Below are 22,641 nucleotides of genomic sequence, written 5' to 3'. Positions count from 1 at the left end.
AAGGTACTCGGGGCGAATTTCATCCACCCCTGGTGCCTTGCCACCGAGGAGCTTACTGACTACCTCGGTGACTTCGACCAGGGAAATGGACGACTCAACCTCTGAGTCCCCAGCTTCTGCTTCCTCAACAGAAGGCGTAACGACGGGGTTGAGGAGATCCTCAAAGTATTCCTTCCACCGTCCTACAACGTCCCCAGTCGAAGTCAGCAACTCCCCACCTCCACTGTAAACAGTATTGGCAGGAAACTGCTTTCCCCTTCTGAGGCGCCGGACGGTTTGCCAGAATTTCCTTGAGGCAGACCGATAGTCCTCCTCCATGGCCTCGCCGAACTTTTCCCAGGTCCGAGTTTTTGCCTCTGCGACCGCGCGGGCTGCGGCACGTTTGGCCTGCCGTTACCCATCAGCTGCATCAGGAGTCCCACAGGCCAACCAGGCCTGATGAGACTCCTTCTTCAGCTTGACGGCTTCCCTTACTTCCGGTGTCCACCACCGGGTTCGGGGATTGCCGCCACGACAGGCACCAGAGACCCTACGGCCACAGCTCCGAACAGCCGCATTGACAATGGAGGTGGAAAACATAGTCCACTCGGACTCAATGTCTCCAGACTCCCTCGGAACCTGATTATAGCTCTCCCGGAGGTGGGAGTTGAAGACCTCTCTGACAGAGGGTTCCGCCAGACGTTCCCAACAGACCCTCACAATACGTTTGGGTCTGCCAGGTCTATCCAGCTCCCTCCTCCGCCATCGGATCCAACTTACCACCAGGTGGTGATCAGTTGACAGCTCAGCCCCTCTCTTCACCCGAGTGTCCAAGACATATGGTCGGAGGTCAAATGACACAACCACAAAGTCGATCATAGACCTCCGACCTAGGGTGTCCTGGTGCCACGTGCACTGATGGACACCCTCATGCTTGAACATGGTGTTCGTTATGGACAAACTGTGACTAGCACAGAAGTCCAATAACAAAACACCACTCGGGTTCAGATCAGGGAGGCCGTTCCTCCCAATCACGCCCCTCCAGGTATCACTGTCATTGCCCACGTGGGCGTTGAAATCCCCCAGTAGGACGACAGAGTCCCCAGTCGGAGCACCTTCCAGTACCCCTTCCAGAGACCCTATGAAAGCTGGGTACTCTACACCGCTATTTGGCCCGTAGGCACAAACAACGGTGAGAGACCTCTCCCCTACCCGAAGGCGCAGGGAAACAACTCTCTCGTCCACCGGGGAAAACTCCAACACATGGCAGCTGAGCTGGGGGGCTATAAGCAAGCCCACCCCTGCCCGCCGCCTCTCACCATGGGCAACTCCAGAGTAGAAGAGAGTCCAACCTCTCTCAAGGAGTTGTGTTCCAGAGCCCAGACTATGTGTGGAAGTGAGCCCGACTACCTCTAGCCGGTACCGCTCAACCTCCAGCACAAGTTCAGGCTCCTTTCCACCCAGTGAGGTGACATTCCATGTCCCAATTGCCAGATTCTTTGTCCAGGGATTGGGTTGTCGAGGCACCTCCACACGGCTGCCACCCAATCCACACTGCACCGACCCCTTATGCGCCTTCCTGCGGGTGGTGGGCCTACGGGAAGGCGGTCCCACGTCGCTCCTTCGGGCTGCGCCCGGCCGGGTCCCGTGGGAGAGATCCCAGCCACCAGGCGCTCGTCTACGTGCCCCAACCCCAGGCCTGGCTCCAGGGTGGGGCCCCGGTGACGCCAATCCGGGCGACGTACCCGACCTTGATTTTTTTCTCGTCATAAGGGGTTTATGAACTGCTCTTAGTCTGGCCCATCGCCTAGGACCTGTTTGCCTTGGGAGACCCTACCAGGGGCTTAAGCCCCCGGCAACATAGCTCCTAGGGTCATTCGGGCACGCAAACCCCTCCACCACAGTAAGGTGGCAGTTCAGGGAGGAGTATTATTATTAATGTGTGCATGAAATTAATGTCTGAACCCTTTGTTTCCTGCTGCTGAGGATCATTTAAAAATGGAAGAAGTGAACAGTTATTTGTTGAGTACTGAGTATGAATACTGTGCATGTAGTATTACATATGGAAAGCTGACCTCATTACTAACCCACAGCTGTAGATTTACTTGTGTCATAATAATTATATATTAATTATATTGTATATGACTGTGTTATTCGTATCTAACCACATTATTGAAGACTACCTATATTTTGCACTTGATAACGACTGCATTATCTGTATATAAGTGTATAATGTAGCCTACATAGAACCACACATCTCCTTACTGTCCACAGCATCTTATTACTTTCTACGATGTCAAGTAAAATACTTTAAAGTCGTCTTTGAACAGCCTGAGTCCTGGATTCATGCACAGACACACAGTGGAAAATACAGCACAGTCAGGACTGATTTAAAGCATTTCCCATGACATCGGGTTCCTTTGACTGTTCCTGTGGCTATTTAGTTAAAAGACCTACCATGGCTGTTTGAAATAATCAGCTGCAGTCGGCGATAAAGCGGACAAGGCGGTGGACGGCGATCAGTTTCTGGCAGTCACTTTTTGGCACGACACCCGTCTTACCTGCGGGTTCTAGATGGCGGCGGGAGCTCCGGTGAGCCGCTGCGTGACTCCGTTCAGTCGGTAGTGCATGTTCCACTGTAGGTGACACAGGTGAACTCACCTGGGCACGGGGTGACCACCTCAATCTGACAAGACTCCACTCACCTGACGTCAGGTGACAACACTGCGCTGCTTGATGGCATTAGTGACGCGCCTACAAATAGAAGGCGGTAGAGGCCTGATTATAAATAAAAATACAGTTCAAAGCACAAAATCTGATTAAGAATCAGTGGAGTCAGATTAGAGTCAGTAAAATCTGATTTAAATGTTTAGAATAAAGTTCGGTAAAATTAGATTAAACAAATCTGATTAGAATAGAATCAGAATAAAAACGAGAACAACCAGATTAAAGTTTAGTACAGTTAGGTTAAGTCAATTTTAAAGTTAGTAATTATTATTATGGTTTTCATTGTCAAGTGAGATATTTGAATTCATGTTTTACCACTGGAAATAAAAATGTTAGTTTGTTGCATTCGACCTCATATCAGTAAATTCTCTGCTCCAGTTCAAGTGGATTGGATATTAGTAAAGACTAAGATTAGAAAATCAATAAAAATAAATTATAAATCACAAAATGAACTGTCCTCATTGTGCACCTCCTGGAAAAATGCTTCTGCAAAAAAAAAAGAAAAAATTCAGTTAAAGTAACCAGATTGTTGACAGGTTTGTCTGACCAACACACAAATGAAATCACAACCTGCTCCTTTAATGAAGAATCCCCCAATTTAATGAAACAGAAACTGTTTGGTGTTTTAGTCCATATGACAATTGTAATGGGAATTTAAGCTCTTTGTATCTCCTCGTGTCTAACTTCCTCAAACACAACCTTCTGTTTCTCACCAAAGTATGAAACAAACTTTGTCTTTTGATCATGCTGTCTGAGTCTCTCAGGAACTATCACCTGGATGCGAGATCCTGCGGGAAACTCCTGCAAACCCACATCCCAGAAAGATAGTGACAACACGTACAGCAGACAAAAGGCTGCGAAACCTACCTGGGGGATGTTCCCCAGATATAAAAACCCTGATCTTCCCTTTGTTCAAGGTCTTTCTTCATTCCGATTGCTCATGTGTTGACTGACCTTTCTTTGCAAAGAAATAAAACCTTGTCAGCTGGCAGAAGTCTCTATTTCTTTATTCACCAGCAGAGAAAATTTCCACAACACACAGCTCTGTAGGAAGCAAGGAAACAAAGAGTAAAGGAACAAAGAGAGTCCAACAGTGTATAGGTTAAAGGGAAAGTTTGCATGCTTTTCACAGTCCAGCACCTCATATGTTCCAACTCTTCCACTTCCTGTCTTTGCTGTTGCCATGGGAATTGTGAGAAAACCAATGGTCAAGAACTGGTCCTGTACCAGAATTTGTGGACTTTGTCCTGTATCTAATTTATAGAGGTCTATCCACTGAGGAGCAAGATGCCGAGCAGCAGAGATCGGGTTGATTGTATCTGATGTAAACATGTTAATTATGTTTCTGTGTTTGGGGAATCTGCCTAAGATCACAGTCATCCAACCAGATGTTCTGCTGCACATTTTACTATAACTGTTTGCGGATTGTAAATAAACATTTGTTCAGTTTATTGTTCTGTTAATTCAAATATTCTGTGCATCATTATTAATGGTTCTACATTGGAAGTCTGTAGTTTGTTCAAAGGTGTCGGTCAGCTTAAAGTCTTCTTTAGTCACAAAGTGTTTCTACGTAGACTCAGCTGTAAACCCAAGAGCCACACAACGAGTTTATCTACACAGAAAACGTGTGTCATTCGCAAAACACAGCTCATCCAACAAGCAGGAAAAGTCACTTTTCTATGGTTCCAGTCAGGTCTGGCGATATGTCCTGCTGAAACAAAAATAGTGCATCAATTTGCTAAAACTCCACTGACAAAACTAAAAAGAAAACCTCAACATGTGACAACTTAAAGGCCCTGTGTGCGTTTAATGGATTGCTCACTGCCGCCTCATTGAACTGAGTTGTCAACACAGAGCTAACCTTTACTTCTACTGTCATCATCAATGTCTCATTAAAACCAGAAACAGTGTCCTACCATGACGAGTGTCGTCACCATGTAAATGGCTGAAGTGCTTCAGAACGGGTGTCAGGACTGTAAGTGGTGTTGGAGACCACCTCCTCTGTTTAGTCAAAGTTGCTCCACTTTACTGCCCACTTTAGTCTCTTTTCAAACCAACATCTTCTAGCAAGTCCAGTTTCCAACAAACAGCACCTTTGGTTGCTGAACCGCTGGATGTCCAGGTGGTGCTCCGAAAACAACGTGGGCTTCATAGATAATTGGAGTACCTTTGGGGGCAAACCTGGCCTGTTAGGGCGGGAAGGTGTCCATCCCACTCGGGAAGGTGCTGGTCTCATTTCGTGTAGCATAGCTCATAGTCTAAGATCAGGCCTAGCTAGTCGCTGAATACCCAAAGTTTAGGCCAGGGAGCAGACAAACAGGCTAAACCAAGTGTCTGCTAGCTGCACAGAGTCTTCACTCAGGGTTCAACATAATGAGACTGTGTCTGTTCCTCGAGCTAAACAAAAAGTCAAGAAAACCCAGAAAGTCTGTTTTAATAATCTAATTAACATAGTGACCTCAAATTCAGAGAACACTGATTGTGCAGCCAGCACCTCTGATCTGAAGTTAGGATTGTTAAATATTAGATCTCTTACATCTAAAGCTCTTACTGTTAATGAAACTATCACAGATCAGGAGTTTGATATACTGTGTTTAACAGAAACCTGGATTAAACAGGACGAGTATGTAGCTTTAAATGAAGCAACTCCTCCTGAATACAGCTACATTCACCAGCCTCGTCTGACTGGTAGAGGAGGGGGTGTCGCAGTTATTTACAATGATAAACTGACTCGTACAAAAACACGTACACTAATGTAATGCTTTCGAAGTTCTCTATAGTAACATAACAAGTATAGATACAGATATTAAGTCTGCTCAGCCAATCCCGCTTATTATCATTTACAGACCCCCTGAATTTCTTTGTGAATTTGCAGATTTCCTTTCTAACCTAGTTGTTTCTGTAGACAAAGCGTTAATTGCTGGAGATTTTAATATTCACTTTGAGAATCCAGAAGACCCTCTGAGAACAGCATTTATGTCCATATTGGACTCGCTAGGAGTAGATCAGTGTGTAGTAGGACCCACTCATAAAGAGGGTCACACCTTAGATTTAATAATATCCTTCGGTTTAAGTATAAGAAATTTACTTACGCTCCCACTGTCTGAAGTTATCTCAGACCACTATCTTGTTTCTACAGTGTGTCATATTAATAATGTATACTCAGCGCCGCGCTATCGCATTAAACGTACATTTACATCAACTACCGCGCAGAGCTTTTTTAGCAATCTCCCAGAGTTATCAACGTTGATTGGATCACCGTCTGACCCTACAGAACCAGGCGACTGAATATCTAGAGTCGTCATTACATTATACCTTAGATAATGTAGCTCCAGTTAAAAGAAAAGTCATTAGAGATAAGAAACTTGCTCCCTGGTATAACGATGGCCTCATTACAGCACAGAGCCGGCACTTGTTAAAGTAGTAAATTACCTCCTATTGGCCTCTGATCAGGGTAGCGTCACTATGCTTGTGCTACTCGACCTTAGTGCAGCTTTTGACACTATTGACCATAGTGTTCTCCTTCACAGACTAGGAAATGTTGGAATTAAGGGAACGGCCCTCTCCTGGCTTAGGTCCTATTTGACTGATCATTATCAGTATGTAGATCTAAATGGCGATTACTCCACATGCTCTCCAGTGGAGTTTGGTGTTCCACAGGGTTCAGTTTTAGGCCCACTGCTTTTTTCCCTCTACATGCTTCCTCTGGGCAACATTATCCGTAGGCATGATATTAACTTTCATTGTTATGCTGACGACACACAGTTATATGTTTCATCAAAACCAGATGAGATCAAAAAGCTTAATAAAGTTGATCAATGTGTAAAGGATATACGAGACTGGATGCTAATTAACTTCCTTCTGCTAAATCCTGATAAGACAGAAGTACTAGTTATAGGATCATCTGCAGCTAGAAGCAAGATTTTAGATCACGCCGTAACTCTAGATGGCCTTTCTCTTACATCTAGTGCAACAGTAAAAGACCTTGGTGTGATTCTAGATTCCAGTCTTTCATTTGAAGCTCATGTAGATAATGTCACCAGGACAGCTTTCTTTCACCTCAGAAATATTGCCAAGATAAGGAATATTTTGTCACTAAATGATGCAGAAAAATTAGTCCATGCTTTCATCACCTCTAGGTTGGACTACTGTAATGCCTTACTGTCTGGCTGTTCAACCAGGTGAATAAACAAGCTTCAGTTAGTTCAGAATGCAGCAGCGAGAGTCCTCACTAGAACCAGAAGATATGAGCACATCACGCCTATCTTCACTTCATTGGCTCCCCGTGAAATTTCGCATTGATTTTAAAATACTACTTTTGACATTTAAAGCATTAAATGGTCTTGCGCCGTAGTATCTAAGTGAACTGCTAGTGTCTTATGATCCACTACACCTACTTCGATCAAAGGATGCTGGCTGCCTGTCAGTACCTCGTATCATAAAAACTACAGCTGGGGGCAGAGCCTTTTCTTACAAAGCCCCAAAGTTATGGAATAGCCTTCCAAAGAGCGTTCGGGACACAGTCTCAGTGTTTAAGTCTAGGCTGAAAACCTACCTATTTAGTCAAGCATTTTTGTAAATAGATTTGGGAAGGACTCATGGACATAGAGCATTATGGTGAACTGGTATGTTTAGATGCTGTCTTCCCAACTCTCACTGATCACTCAGGCTTGTTGATGGTGAAGTGTTTGGTTGCTCTGGACCTGTCTGACTCGTCCTGATGCCCAACTTCTGGCTGGATATCTCGTCGCCTGGACCCACCGTTTGCCCTATGGGATGCGTTTGGAGACTGGAGTTGGTCACACACTACTATGAAGTCGGTCTTGGCCTTGGCGGACATCGGCAGCTGTTTCTCGGAGGTCTCGACTTAACGCTCGATAGTCCAGGAATGGAACAAGTCTGCCTTCAATTAACTAACTGGACTCCACATTAACTTAAAGACATTAACTGTTATACTGGACTGCCGGCTGCCTACACAGCATGTAATCACCCATATGAGTCTGGTTCCTCTCAAGGTTTCTTCCTGTTGCCTTCTCAGGGAGTTTTTCCTTGCCACCGTCGCCCCCGGCTTGCTCATCAGGGACAATCTGATTTCATGATTCATACACATTCACTGTTCATGTACTGTTCTTTGGTTGTGTAAAGCTGCTTTGTGACAATGTCAATTGTAAAAAGGGCTCTACAAATAAAATTGAATTGAATTGAATTTGGGACTGAGAATAACTGGCTTGGACCTTTGGAATATGTCTGTTAGGATGTGTGGATGATTCTTTAATTTGAAGCGAATGAACTGTGAAACAAAAAACAACCAGAAATACAAACTCTGGAGGCTTCCAGAACCAACAAAGTTCAGCAGGATTTGATGTAACGGTTTGTATATTATAAGAGAGGAATGTTTGCTGTATTTCCCAGCTCAGTGATGAAGATGTTGCATTGACCATGGCAACAGAGTAAAGTAACTGATGACAGCAGGGTCGATAAACAGCTGCAATGTGTTGAATGTTTCCTGTCTGAGTTATTGTTACTGTTACTTGGTACTGTTGCCTCAACCTCAGCATTGTTGGATTCAGTGAAGTCATTATCGCTGTCAGTTGATGAAGTCAGCAGACAGGCTGTGGCTGCAGCGGCTGGAGCGCACCTTGAGCTCATGGTAGCACTGGACGAAGCTGTGGTAGATGAAGGTGATGGGAAGCGCCAGCAGCACAATGCCGCTCACCACACAGAGGGCGCCAAGCACGCGGCCTGCAACCGTCACTGGGTACATGTCGCCGTATCCCACCGTCGTCATGGAGATGATGACCCACCAGCAGGCAGCAGGGATGCTAGCATAGTCCTCATTTCCAGACTCAAGGTCCAGGCCATGCTCAAGGAGCTGGGCTAGTGCACTGAATATAGCCATAGCCACACAGATGAAGACAAGAAGCATCACCATCTCGCGATAGCAGCGCCGCAGAGTCAGGCCAAGCGTCTGCAGGCCTAGGAAGTGACGTGCCAACTTGATGACCCAGAAGATGCGCATCATGCGCAGGACACGCAGAGTGACACCGGCTCGCTGCAGCTGAGAGTTCTCCCCTGTCAGTGTTGTCACAGCAACAGAGATGTAGTAAGGAGTGATGGCCAACAGGTCGATGATGTTCAGGGGACGACGGACAAACTCACATTTATTACGAGACACCAGGAAACGGATGATACACTCAGCTGTGAACCAACCGATACACACCGCCTCGATGATCCTGTAGGTGGAAACCAATCAGAGGGGGAAATTCAGGGGCAGGACAAATAAGAGAAAGTCACAATGAACTGATCTTAATTAGAAACAAGCATTAGCTATAAACACACATGCAGCACTAGGTCATGTTCCAAAGTTCGTACCTGATTTTTAAATTCTGTTCTTTTTGCAGCAATAAAAACTCTTTCCTTCTCCTTTCCTTGTTTATCAGTTTCTCACAGGTTTCTATATTTCTTCACGTCATTGCTTCAATTGGGGTTGTTGTTAATTGAGGTATTTGGGAACGTACTCCTCTGCAGGTATCCTTCTCCTTAGAGCTGTATATCTCCAGAGTCCAGTTACTGGTCCTACCAACCTGTCCAGTGTTTTTGCTGCTTGTTGTTGTTTTTTGTTGCATGCTGTTCTTTTCTCTCTCCTCTTTCCACTCACCCAACCAGCCGAGGCAGGTGGCCGCCCATGCTGAGCCTGGTTCTGCTGGAGGTTTCTTCCTCTAAAAGAGTTTTTCCTCTCCACTGTCTCCTGGTGCTGCTCAGTGGGGTTGTTGGGTTTTCTATATAAATCTGTATACCGTTATACTCTATAGGGTCTTAAACCTTAAACACCAAGTGCCTTGACATGACCTCTGTTGTGATTTGGAGCAGTACAAATAAAATTGATAGATAGAATAGATTTTTTAAAAATTGAACTTATCCACAGCTCTTTAGATGTCCTGCTATAGCATTTTAATTGGTTTCAGGTCTGAACTTTGACGAGCCCATTCCAAAACCTTGATCCTTTTATTTTTCAGCCACTCTGATGTAGATTTCCTGGTGTGCTTTAGAGCATTGTCCTGTATGACAGATGACTTCAGATTTGCCTCTAGAACACTCTGGTATCCAGAGTAGTTCATGGTAGACTCAATGACTGCAAGGTGCCCAAATCCTCACCCCTTCACCGCCCTACTTGATTGTGGATATGAGGTTTTTGCTGAAGTGCTGTGTTTATTTTTCACCACACATGTAGCTGGCCATAAAAGCCATCACTTTTTTAACTGTCCAGAGGACAATGTTCCATAATAAATATTGGTCCAGCAAAAAAAAGGTAAATGTTATTATTCATCTGAGGTTGCATTTATCTACGATCACATGATTTTTTATTCTGTTTTTACACAAAATAATACAGAATGAAAAGAGGGGGTACAAACTTTGGAACATGACATGTAAGTGTATGATGCTGTAAGACCGGAGTACACAAGTCTGCATATCCAGTCGCAACAAATAGCAAGTGAACTGAATTTATGTGAATCTCTGCATAAACAGTACAGAGACCCTGGAACAGTTTCATGACATCAGATAAAAAAAAAACTCAAATACAAATCTTCATTGACCTTTAATTGGCTTTCACTAGGGGCTCAAATTGTCTCTCTCGATTCTTTCTAAAGAGCTCCCACCAGCCCTGGTGGAGCAGGACAATACTTTCAACACAATCCTCCAACCATTTTTAAAAAGGATAGATTTACTGAGAGACCACCTCTCTTTCGTTGGGATGCTGAATAGCAGCTGCGATTTATTGCCAAATGAAAAATATATAGTCGCCTTCTGATACGTCTGAAAATGAACATCAACTGAAAACTACCGTATGTGGGTAATTAATAGTTAGCTGTAAATTGGTGAATAGTTCAGCATTTTCTTTTTACATTGTGTTATAAACGTAGATAGAAAGAATTCAGTTTATTTTTATAAAGCTCCAAATAACAACAAAAGTCATCTGAAGGCACTTCACAGTGTTAAAGACTGTGCCCGTGTTAAAACCAACCAACAATCTTAGTTGAGCAGCTGTCTACTGAAACCTGCCTATTGCAGTTGAATTTTGCCGTGGGGAGGATCAAGTCCCAGTCCCCTTTTACATAATCAGCATGTCTGATTTAATGTTTTTCTTCTTGATTTCAATTTTTTCCTTGTACCTCATTTTTAGGTCCCTTTGGATAAAAGTCTCCTACAAATAACTAAATGTAAAGGAGTTCAATAATTAGGTTGTTTGCAAAGTTTTTGATCCGCAGGTGTGGCAGCTGAACATTCTCAAAACTGACTACCTTTTGTTTTGTATGTTGTCAATTTGAATTTCAGGTAAATGTATTACATTTTTGTACAATAGTTCCTTTTTACCTGTTGTAACACACGGTGGTCAGACGTGTTCTGATGCTCTCTGTAAGCTAAAAAGTTGCAAAGTCATGTATTCTGCTTCAGACTGCATGGAAATATTGTAGTTTTGGTAAAAAGCAGATTTTAGTAGTGTTAAATTTGATGAAAGATTCGGCCTCATTCTCATATTGTGTGGCCTGTTGCTGTGTTTACTGAGTGTTACAGAAGAAACTACTGGATTTCTTCAGAACCATAGTAAAGCCACTAAACCAAAACAAATCCAACAGGTTCTGTTTAAAGGACTCAGACCAAGTCGAAAATAACTTGACAGAGTTGCCCCAGGGTGGCCAGAGTGTGACCTACCTGTGTTGGTCCAGGGTCTCCGCGGTCTTCCAATCAGGTAAGGTGCTGGCACACAGCATCACCATGGAGATGACCACAAACAGCACAGACACTGAGGCAAGGATCTGCGCCGCCAAGGACGATGTGGGTTCCTCGAAAATCCTCCTTATCCTCTCCAGCCAGCAGCTCTGGGGCTCCTCGTGGTCCCGCAGATCCTCCTCCGGGAAGAAGTGTACGAAGCAATCAGACAAGCGTTCGTCGAGGCGTCGCTGGCAGCACAACTGCAGGTCAGAGCTCTCCAGGCCCCAGTACAACATCTCATTATAGAAAGACAGCTCGCACATGTGCGGCATGAAGCGCAGCGTCCCGTGCTGAACGTACAGCATGATGAAGCTGAAGGCCTCAGAGTGCCGGTCGAAGAAGAACTCGTTTCTGTCACGGTCGTAGTCGTCGCAGAGCTCCAACAGCTCGCTCTCCGACACGCAGCGATGCAGTCGACTGAGTCTGCTGAGAGGAAGATGCTTCATCAGCTCCGTGGAGAAGCAGAACCTGCGACCGCCAACGTTCAGGGTGCAAAGGCTGCTTCCAAACCTCATCCTAGTTTATTTTGGAAACACAGAGTGCTTCCAAAGTTGATGTCCTGCTGCTTTCTAAAACTCACTTCTTTATTCTTTCTAAGCTCAAGCTGCTTCCAGTATTATCCATTCTCATTTAAATGTTCTGCTTCATCCACTAATGCTCACTGTGAAAACACCAGGTGCCGCTTCCAAAAAGCTTTATGAACTTCAGTCGATTGTTGTTGAAATTCAGAGTGCGTCACCACTTTATCGTCTGCTTGTTAGAAACCTGAATCTGTTTCCAAGCGTCGCTCTTTTCAAATCACTCAGTTTCCAGGCTCCCTCTTTACACCAGCAGCTTCCAAACATCTTTTAGTAAATTGAAAAAATGAATTCAAAATTGGGTCAGAGACCAAGAAGAAGCAGAAGTCTGTGAGGCGTAACCTAGACTGCTTTTAAAACATTTTCTTCTGTGGCTGTTCGTTGGGTAACCTGAGCCTGAAGCAGATGCTCTGAGCTGCTGCAGTTTTGACTCACAATCAGTTGTGATTTAACACCAACAGTCACTCTGTTAAAAAACTCACCACGTTTCAGCCTTGAGTCACCAACATGAAAACCTTCTTCTCTGTGAAACCAGGACTTTAAATCCTCCAACGTTAAGACCTGTATTTGATTTTAGCATCAGCATCAGTGGATCCTGTTTCACTTTTTACTGTACAATCTAAGACTGAAGAGCATCGCCTGCTCTTTCTCCTCCTCCGCTGCCTCCTCTTCTTTCTGTCTGAGAGGAGGAGGTAGTGTAGATGATTCAAACAGACTAAGCTGAAGAACTGGTGTTATTCCAAACCTGGATCTCCTCTTTTTTTGTTTTTCCACCTAGTTTCCCCCTCCTGTCCAAGATTGTCTTTTTCAATGTTTCAGTGACCATCAAACATCAGATCTGTGCAATAATTGCGATTTGATGAATTCATCAAAACCTGAAGTGTTGATTCTACACAAATAGCTCTCTCTTCTGGTGGATTCTCTCAACTGCACATCATCAGGTCTTGTAGTTCACCTCAATATAGATCATATTAATCAGTTGTTTCAAGATGAATTAAAACAAAATAGATCAATAAAACTTCACATTCAATTCAGTTTTTTACAGTGTATAGCACAGGTTAACAACAAATAACACAGGAAGCATGATAGCTTCTCTTATGTCTATTTGAAACCAAACAAATACCATTTGGGCAGCACTAAACATGCTTCAGAAACTCCAATTAACAGAAAATACCTGCAGCAGACAGAACCAGGTTGGTAGAACCAGGAACTGGAAACAACAACTGGAAGCTCCAAGGCCGATGATACCTTCAGGTATTGGTCACATTTGCAGATCTGCAGGTGGGGGGGTCTTCAGCTGATGAGGAAGGAGGGACCAAGGCGATGATCAACAAAAAGTAAGGGGATAGGTGGAGTGAAGTAGGCGAGAGGGGAGACACAGAGGGGTAAAAGACACTTGAGGGTGGTAACAGACCCAGAGCAGAGCAGAGGACAAAGCGTCACAGTAATCAGCATCTCATCATTAAACTTCTACATGAAACTTTCACATGGAACATGTCTGGCGTGTTAACATGCTGGCATAGAGCTTAGCATACAGAGTCTCACAGCTTTATGTATGTATGATTGAAATATGTGAGCGAGTAAATTACATTCTACCTTTTTTCACTACTCAACACTCAACAGATCATCCCTTTGTCTGTGTGTGTCTCCCTGAAGCTATGCTGACCCGTATGTCCTCAGCTCTGTTTTATTAATTAAATTAAATTCAATTCAGTTTTATTTGTATACCACCAATTCACAACAGAAGTCATCTCAAGGCACTTTACAGTGCAAGGTTTAAGACCTTACAGAGTATGATTATACAAATGATTAAAAACCCAACAATCGCATTTGAGCAAGCTTTAGGCAACAGTGGAGAGGAAAAACTCCCTTTAGAGGAAGAAACCTCCAGCAGAACCAGGCTCATAGTGGGTGGCCATCTGCCTTGACCGGTTGGGGTGAGTGGAAAGAGAAGAGAGAAAAGAACAGCAGGCAACAAAGACAACAAGCAACAAGAACATTGGGCAGGTCAACTGGATTCTGGAGATGTACAGCTCCAGGCCGAGTATACCTGCAGAAAAGTACAGAGAGAGGGAGACAGAGAGGAGGAAACACAACTACAGGAGAGAGAAGACAGTACCAATCACAAATCTCAGTTCTCTGCTCTTTCCCATTCAATCAAAGTATTTGATTCAAAGTATTTGATTGAATGGAATTTGGCATTCATATGGTAATATGATACCTGGAATCATACATTGATTTAATCCACACAAACTGTTTTAACAGATTAACAGTTAGATCAGACTTTCTTGCTCTTGACATTAGATTTTTGCCGTTCACTCATTTTTTTAAATTTAGTGGACTCAAGCTTGTAATTTCTATTTTAATAGTTCACAAACAGAAACTTCTGTTCTGTTAGACTACTGAAGTAGGTTTTTGCTGAGCAGTATCCTTCAGTGAGCAAAATGTCATTATGTGTGAAACTTCTCTGTCTCACAGACTGTGCACGTCTCACTGTCTGAACACCAACTGTACCAACAGAAGAAGCTGATGATGCAGCAGGGTAACGATCCTAAACAGTAAATCAGTAAATCTACAACAGAATTACTTCAGACACAAAATCCACATTTTGGAGTCAGAGTTCAGACCTTAACCCAACAGAGAATCTGTGGAATGACATAAAGAGAGATGGTCACCCCAGGCTGGATCAACCAGTTATTAAAACACTGTTTCACTTTTTCCACCATCACTCTGTTTAACGGACGTGTTCAATAAAGATGTAAAAAAAATGGACTGAATTTTACCCACAAATGTAAATAAACAGAACTGAATGAACTTTAAACTAGGTGATCATGGCACGTCACAAAGGGTCCTTTACACCGTACAAAGTTCCACTAACTCGAGTTGCGCAGCTGGTGACGGATGCATCCGATTTCTAGGAACATACTTATTTTATTTTACAATAAATGTCACCATGTGCAGCAGCAGACGCTCAGATCTGAGTAGCACTGCATTCATTTCCTTGTTGCTGATGAGTGGGAGTGATGGATTCTGATCTGTTGGGACAGTGAAACCATGCAGGTCCATCCCACTGCCACGTCCTCCAGGGCAAATATTGAGTCTGCAAAGACAGTGAAAGTCTGAAAACTGAAGGGCAAGAAAACAAAGATGCAATCGGAGATTCTGGTTACTTTTGGATCACACAATAAACATTTATGGTTTTATTCGATGTAGACAAAGATCCTTCATGTTCACAGAAACTGATGAAAATGAAGGCAGCGAGAAAAAGAAAGTGTGAGGGAATTTGAATGTGAGGGAAAAATAATAATAAATATAAGACAAGAAACACACTGAAGACGACAAGGTCTATGCTTTGACTTTTTTTGTGCAAAGAACTAACAACCATCATTTTGTCTTCCTGCCGAAAACCTCTAGATCTTTGAATCAGCTCAGAGTTTCCAGTAGAAATTTTCTTTCGCCGTACATGAACTAAACTCACATTTTTATTCAGATAATCAGATCTAATCTGAATTCTGCCTGGTAACAGGGAGTGAGAAGCTGTGTGATTGGTCCACTGAGCAGCAGCAGGGGCCTTAGGATGTACAAAGGTTTAACCTCATCCTATTTAAAGGTTTTTAACTAAAGGATCATTGTTCAACTCAGAACGGATCAATTGACCAACCATCACAGAATGAGACAGTCCAGAAGCAGACCTGCTCATCATGGTCTGATTTGAACTGACTTGTTGTTAGTCTCCTGCTGCAGAAAAATCAGGTGAAGTTGAACAGGTGTGACACTGATGAATTAGCAGTTTAATTGTAACTGCAGATTTGTTTGAGCTTGGGTCCTGCAGGATCACAAACATGTTAACTGGTTTAAAAAACGGAGGGCTGGTCCTTTAAAGGACCCCTGGGTTCTCCCTGCGTCACGGCCACTGTCCTCATCTTCAGCTGACATCAGCAGAGTTAATCTGCTGCTCTGAGCTCGTTAAAGCCGTTGATCTGCTCAGATGCTTCTAATCACCTGCACACTGCAGGAAATGATGTAGGATGGAAGAACAGAGTCTAAAAAGATTAAAAACACAGTAAGAAACTAAAAAGCAATGCAACACAATATTATACACCGATATACTGTGAACACAGTTCCACACTATAAATAAAACTGTAACATTTGTAACATGTAACCATTTTTCCAAACTGATGTCAGAACCTGTGAAAATGTAAAATTACATCTGACAATAATAAACAAAGTCTGTTCCTCTCATGCACCTGAGAAGTGAGAATCCAGCTGGTGGTGTACAATTCTCCCACACAAACAATTTTAACACATATGACAAACAGAAACTGTAAGTATATACCTGAATATGTGTGTTAACACCTTTAACTCTGTACATTAAACTAATGCGGATCATGTGTGTCGTTGATGAGTTGTCTAAAAGAAGAGTCGGACACTTTGGAGTCCTCACAACCTCTTTATAGATTTTATCGAACACAGCAGAGCGACTACGAGCTCTGACCAACCCACGACAACGTTCTGAAAACACCGAACACCACCAAAGAAACATACAAACATCACAGGCTGACACTGATTTTCTCTTTAAACTCAATGTAATCACTAAACAGCAGATCTTTACATCTGTAAAACTGAACCCAGACCAGATCCACACACACACACTGTGTGTGTTGGTTTGGCTGCAACTTTACAGTAAAATCGTTCCTGTTTCAGTCCGAACCTCTGACTGGGAACCAGACGGCTTCAACGGGATGTTTAAACCCTGAACTCAGTCTGCCAGGCTCAGTCCTGCCCTGACAAATTGCCTGTTTGCTTCATTGGAGTGATGAAGCTGAAGCTGTCATTTTTCACAAAGAAAATGTTTAATGACAAACCTTAAAAAAAATAAACTGAAACTGTGAGGTGGACATAAAAGAAAAAAGTAAACATCAAATCAATTATATGTTTATAATAACACAATCTATCTATACCTGTAGATCATGTTCTTACCTCATCTTTACCTGTGTATACACCTGTTTCAACACAGGACCTGCCGGTCAGGAGCGGTACTGCATGTCTTGCAGTACCTGCAGTGCCACTCCTGGCCAGCTGCGGCAGCACTGAGCTAACGGTAATCTGTTTCCGTGTCAACCAACTGGATGTCAGAGGTCAAACAGTGATGGGATCAACCAGAACCCGGCCAATACAGGCGCCAACGATAAATGGACTGTTTCACATAAACATGTTTGGCAAGAATCAAATTAAAACGACATATCTGAAGTGTCTGAGACTCGTTGAAACAGCGATATGGTCTGATATCTGTCGGGCTCTGGTGAAGACCACCGTCAGACGACCCCCTGACAGGAAGTATTCATATGGGGGTCTATACTCTAATGTTTTATTTACAGCAGCAGGTTTTTTCCTCTTCAAAAATTAACTATTCTACATATTTACAGATGGAAATATCAACAGTTTAAACGACTTGTTCACTTGGCGTATGTACAGGACATGGAGAAGACCTTTCCTCTCTCACCCCCAGTTTACTGGGTTAGGAGGGGGGCAGGGGTTGGAGGGGGGAGACCTCAGTCCTTTGTGTTGTATGGGGATCTCAGGTGGCTGCCTCCTGTGCATCCCCACCTTCCTCCACCTGGTTTATCTTGCCCAGAGTCTTCAGCTTGGTGAGCAGCTCGGCAAACGTCTCCTTCACCCCTTTTTCCAGCAGCCAGCCCTCGCTTTCACACTCTGGGTTCTCTGGGTCGGCCATCGTCTCCAGAGCCGTGCTCAGGTACTTCAGCCCGGCCATGTCTGCCGACTGACAAACAAACCACAAACACACAGTCAGAATTTATCATTATGGTGGATTTTACTATGAAATGTGCACGTGTGACCCTCAGGAAAGACCAGTTCTGTTCAAACAGCTGTCACGGTTTATCTCCTCTTCCCTGTTTTCATAGACTTCTATGTCATCTGGGTGTTTTTAGACACTTAGGGTTTGTGAACGTTGCTCTGAGTGCTGGTCCACCTGGAACCGTGTGTGATTGTCGACCTGTACAGGACAATGTTCAGAAACATGATCTGGGGATAAAACACGCAATTAAAAGTCAAGGTTTTGAAATCAAGACAAACTCGTTGGGTTTTGGAGCTGCTGTTGTACAGAAAATGTACTCAGGACGGAACTGCACCCAGTTCTTCAGACATCAGGACTAGTTTTGGTTTTAGATCAGAGGAAACGTGTCCGTAAGTAGAAATTACATGATTAAACAAAGTTTGCCATGTTTGACAGATAGAAAGCTTCTGCTGGTGAACCTGCAACCTACACTGGGTTCTCCAGACCAAGTCCCAGTCAGAAGACATCAAAAAGTTCACCGCATTAGAACATGAATCAAAATAAAAAACTCAGATCTGAGTCCAGATCTGAGTCTGAGACCAGCATCAGTCTGAGGTCCGAGTGATTTGAGTTCAGGATGTTGTTCTAAAATCCGCTGCCTATCTTCACGCTTCAGGTCGAACTTGTTGTTTTGACCCAGATACCGAATCTGCTCTCACTCTCAGGAACCGTCCATCATCCTGATCTGCCCAGGACGAACCTGTTGCTGCTGCAGGCAGATTAATCCCAGAATAGTTCCTGATCCTCGGTGAGCCTGACCATCGATCAGCAGCTTAACACGCCACCACCTCAGCAGCCGATCCAGAGTCAACCTTGAGCTGCTGCTCAAACATCTGAATGTGTTTTTGTTTTGGTTTTTTGTTTGCCCAGTGTTTCTATACATGTTCGCATTGTTTCTACAGATTCTGCAGAGTTGAATGTGCTTGACTGTGATGGTTGGGTCTTTGCAGCAGTTCCCTTTAACACAACAGTTCTCCTTGGGGAGGCAATAAATGTGACCTTGACTTTTGAATGCTACAAGACCTTTTCTACTAAATGTCAGACTCCAGGTCACTGAGAAACGTTTTAACTAAACACACGAACAGTGAAAACAGTTTGTATGTAAAACAAGAAAAAGATACAAAAAAAATATCATTGTTTTGTTATACTCTTATATACTCTTATCACTACTCTATCCAGCCATTCACTAAACTGGTAATGAGTTCCATCACAAAAGCTGATGCATTATGTTTAAAAAGACCCGTTTTCTAAATGGAGTCTGGTGTGTGCAGACTGTGGAGCGGAATCTGGTGTGGGTCTTCGTGAGGGAGCGAACATCCACACTGAGAACAATCAGCTCTTCTTCAGCACTAATCACTCACTAATCAATTATGCTGTTAACCTGGTGCATTTAGGGTGAGTCCAGGAATTTACTGCAGGTGTGCTGATGTGATTACCTGCCTTTAATTCTGAAGATCAACAGAACTTTTGAAAGAAAGCAAAAGAGAAAGTTCTCAGATTATAGTTAAAAACTGTCTGGTGAATTTAGAATGATCAAGATCTCTCTTTAGGTTTATGACTTCTCCTGAGACGTGAGCCTCCAACCATTAGTAGGTAGTAGGAAAATGGAGAAACTGGAAAAATGTTTGTCCATCTGTCATTTTTGCAACCTACCTCGAGTAAGATGGTGATGATGACCAGCACTCCGATGCTGTTCATCATGCTACTGTAGTAGGAGAAGAGGGCCTCGCGGCAGCCTCGGGTCCAGATGTTGAGCTCCTCAATGCGGTGGTCGTAGTCGTAGTGGGCCGAGTTGTTGGTTAGGTGGTGCTGGATGCAGGGGCGGGGGGACCCAGGATTACAGCAGCTGAATGGGACACTGTCCATCAGGTATTTCCCCTCCACGTTACTGAGGACACGACTGCAGGACAGAGACAGAGGTCAAACACACTGCTGGGTTAGGTGTCAAAAACATGGGTGGTTTACTGGGGTCTGGTCCAAGGGTCAAGGGTTAGGGGTCCAATTCAAACATCAGAGTTAATATTTGTATGTCAAACAACCACAAAGACACAAAAGTTGCAGCAAAGATGCAGCATAGGAACAAAACATCGGATTCAAACCAGAGCTAGGATCTCTGGTGGTCTCTCTTTATAGAGCCAGACAGCTGCAGGACTGCAACAACTGAGTTATCACTAAGCCAGGAAAACTTGGAAAGAAATATTGATGAATAGTTTTTCTTTGTGCTACACATGTAGGGACACTTTGTCCTGACGGTGGTGCTAGGGGAACCATCACAGTCTCATTAAAACATAAAGGGTTCTTCCTGTGGCGAGTGGACAGACAAGCTCAGGACACCCTCGTATTCAGGGTTTACAAACAAAACTGGGGGGGCTTTGGTTTCTCTTCTCGGAGGACAGCGCTGAGAGTGACTAACAGATGCAGTCCAAGTTGCCTCAGAGTGAGTGAGTTATCTCTTAAGGCAGATAGATGACAAGGAAACACGCAATGCGGCTCCAACACGCTTCCAATTCCAGTAAAAATATGCTTTCCCTCAGTGTTTACTTTTTACCTGGTGAGAGAATCAAGTGCTCCTTCAGGGTTTCACTTTAACCTTCATGTTGGCGTGTAATCTGCACCGAGGTGGAAATCAGATCCTGTCAGATTATAGACTTACTGAGGAGAAGCCGGTAACTTTTACCTCCTTAAGTCCCTCATTTATCCTCCAGTGACCTTTTTAAAAACCTCACTGTGTGTCAGAGTTTGAAGTGGGAGCCAACTGTTGAGAAGATAAAATTATTTGTTGAGGAAATGCTGCAGATTTAAATCTGACTTTTCTCTTAAAGGGTTTTACTCAAACTAGAGATAATCCCGGTTTGTTCAGACCAAAGTCAGAGAAATGACTCAAGAATATTTAGGTATATTTAGAAATAAGAGCTGAAATGGTTCAGAGATAAACGTCAGTTCACATCTAAAGAACCTGTTAAACCTGTGCTCTGATGAAGGGTCAGGGTCAGATATTGTGGAGAACCTGACTCTGGATGATCGATTGGTCACTAACTGACAATTAATCAATTATTCAAACTGCTCGACTAATTGATGGATGGACTCTGAGTCTACTCACTCTTTGACCTCGTCATTGCTCATGTCCAGGTAGCGGTTGCTGATCCACTGCACCTCGAACCAGTCCCTGAAGTTGTTGTTACCGCAGCAGCGGAACTCGATCTGCGTCATGTCCAGCGTCCTCTTCATGAAGCAGCGTCCCGGCGTGTCCGTGTCCTTGTAGAACTTGATGCCGTTCTTCAGGCCCTCGGCCAACGTCAAGTACACAGCGAACTGCATGAGGAAACAGAGCAGCGCAGTCATCAGCAGCAACACGTTGAAGCCGCAGCACATCAGCAGGTACGGCTTCAGCATCGGCTTCCACTTGGCGAACTTGATTGGGTCCAGAGAATCGTGGCAGACCTTTCCCCCAAAAGCGTTGGCCCCGCAGGCCAGCATGCCCACCAGGATCAGCAGGTTGGGCACTAAATGACTCTCGTTGTTGTCCATCAACTCGCTTCTCTTCCGCAGCTCAATCTTGAAGAAGATGCCGAGGCTGAAGACGAGGATCCCCATGATGACCGAGACCCAGTAGAGCATCCACAGTCCCTGAGCCAACTTGACCCGCTTCTGCAGGCTAAACTTTACTGACATGAACGGCATTTTAACGTCTCAGTCAACAAACACGTCGGGTATCGATAAGAAAACAGTTTTCTGCGGTGAACTAATGGAGAATCCGTCTGTTTCACTGGTTTAGTCCGTTCCACACTGAAGCAGCTGAACACGACTCGACCACAACTCCTAGTTTCAGAACCATGACGCCAAGATACTGGTCAGGACAGTCCATGCTGTTGGGGGGTCTTCCATTGAACCACAATCAAATATTCACAGAGAGTGAGGTGAGGTGGGCTCAGCAGTCGACTCCTCACCGACTCTGGCGAAGTGGGATTGTGAGTGAGCGGCGACACGTCATTCTAAACCTTGGACCAGGTCTAATCCCATTAAGAGCAGATCAGCTGCTGCCTCTAATCCGCTCTCTTACGGATAATTGGTTTGATGTTAAGCAGCAGCAATTCACTACTGTTCACAGAATCTCACCTGTCCTACCTCACTGCAGGTGTGACAGGAAGTAGTACCGATGACGTGACAGGCTGCAGTCCGTCCAGAAACCTCGTGTAATGAGACTGAAACACTCCGAGAAGAAAACTTGCACACTTTAAAACCGGATGATGCCCACAGACCCAAAAAACATAGCAGCAGCAGCAGGTCCCCGAGTCATGACCCACAGCGGGAAGTGTTTAGGGGCCATAGGGCAACTGGGAGACCCGCCCTCCACTGGACATCTGTCTGGTCCAGACCGGGTACAGAGAGGATAGAAGGCACTTGAACCCGGAACCCAAGTCGTCCTGCACCTCAGTAGACGTGAACAAACGACCCACCGCTGCTGGGTGTCAACATGTCACCAAGTTGAAGACTTCACCTGAATTTTTTAGAAGCTGTTGGTAAAATCTAATTTAGACATTTGTCAATATTCCATCAGACTTTTTATATATATATATATATATATATGTCCCCAGATAATTATTAAATCTGTTACCTTGATTTTTCTTTTTGTGTCATGTCAGAAATTGTGTGTAAATTTTTGACATGAGCTTTTGTAGGATTATTGACATTTTTAAGATGAGACTTTAGACACTAGAAAGTTCAGTG

At 44.0% G+C, this 22,641-nt stretch overlaps 2 protein-coding genes across 3 annotated transcripts; both read right to left on the bottom strand.

Moving 5' to 3' along the window:
- Positions 1–8,293: 8,293 nt before the first annotated feature.
- LOC113159475 (potassium voltage-gated channel subfamily G member 3-like) lies at positions 8,294–11,993 on the bottom strand. The gene is made up of 2 exons (XM_026356196.1): positions 11,419–11,993; positions 8,294–8,939 (listed from the first exon to the last, which is right to left on the bottom strand). Exons 1-2 carry the CDS (start codon positions 11,991–11,993, stop codon positions 8,294–8,296), a joined length of 1,221 nt encoding a protein of 406 aa, XP_026211981.1.
- Positions 11,994–16,493: 4,500 nt separating this feature from the next.
- Positions 16,494–21,594, bottom strand: prph2b (peripherin 2b (retinal degeneration, slow)). 2 transcript variants are annotated; one of them, XM_026355732.2, is made up of 3 exons: positions 21,014–21,594; positions 19,560–19,813; positions 16,494–17,831 (listed from the first exon to the last, which is right to left on the bottom strand). In XM_026355732.2, the coding sequence occupies exons 1-3, from the start codon at positions 21,592–21,594 to the stop codon at positions 17,635–17,637; spliced, it is 1,032 nt and encodes a 343-aa protein (XP_026211517.1). In that variant the 3' UTR covers positions 16,494–17,634. The 2 variants fall into 2 exon arrangements, with proteins under 2 accessions (XP_026211517.1, XP_026211516.1); XM_026355731.2 differs by having other exon boundaries at positions 16,494–17,838; positions 19,567–19,813.
- Positions 21,595–22,641: the final 1,047 nt, after the last annotated feature.

Source organism: Anabas testudineus, chromosome 15 (assembly GCF_900324465.2).
Source record: "Anabas testudineus chromosome 15, fAnaTes1.2, whole genome shotgun sequence".
NCBI lineage: Eukaryota > Metazoa > Chordata > Actinopteri > Anabantiformes > Anabantidae > Anabas > Anabas testudineus.
The sequence above is the reverse complement of the archived record's forward strand: the minus strand, read 5'-3'. Positions and strand labels throughout refer to the sequence as shown.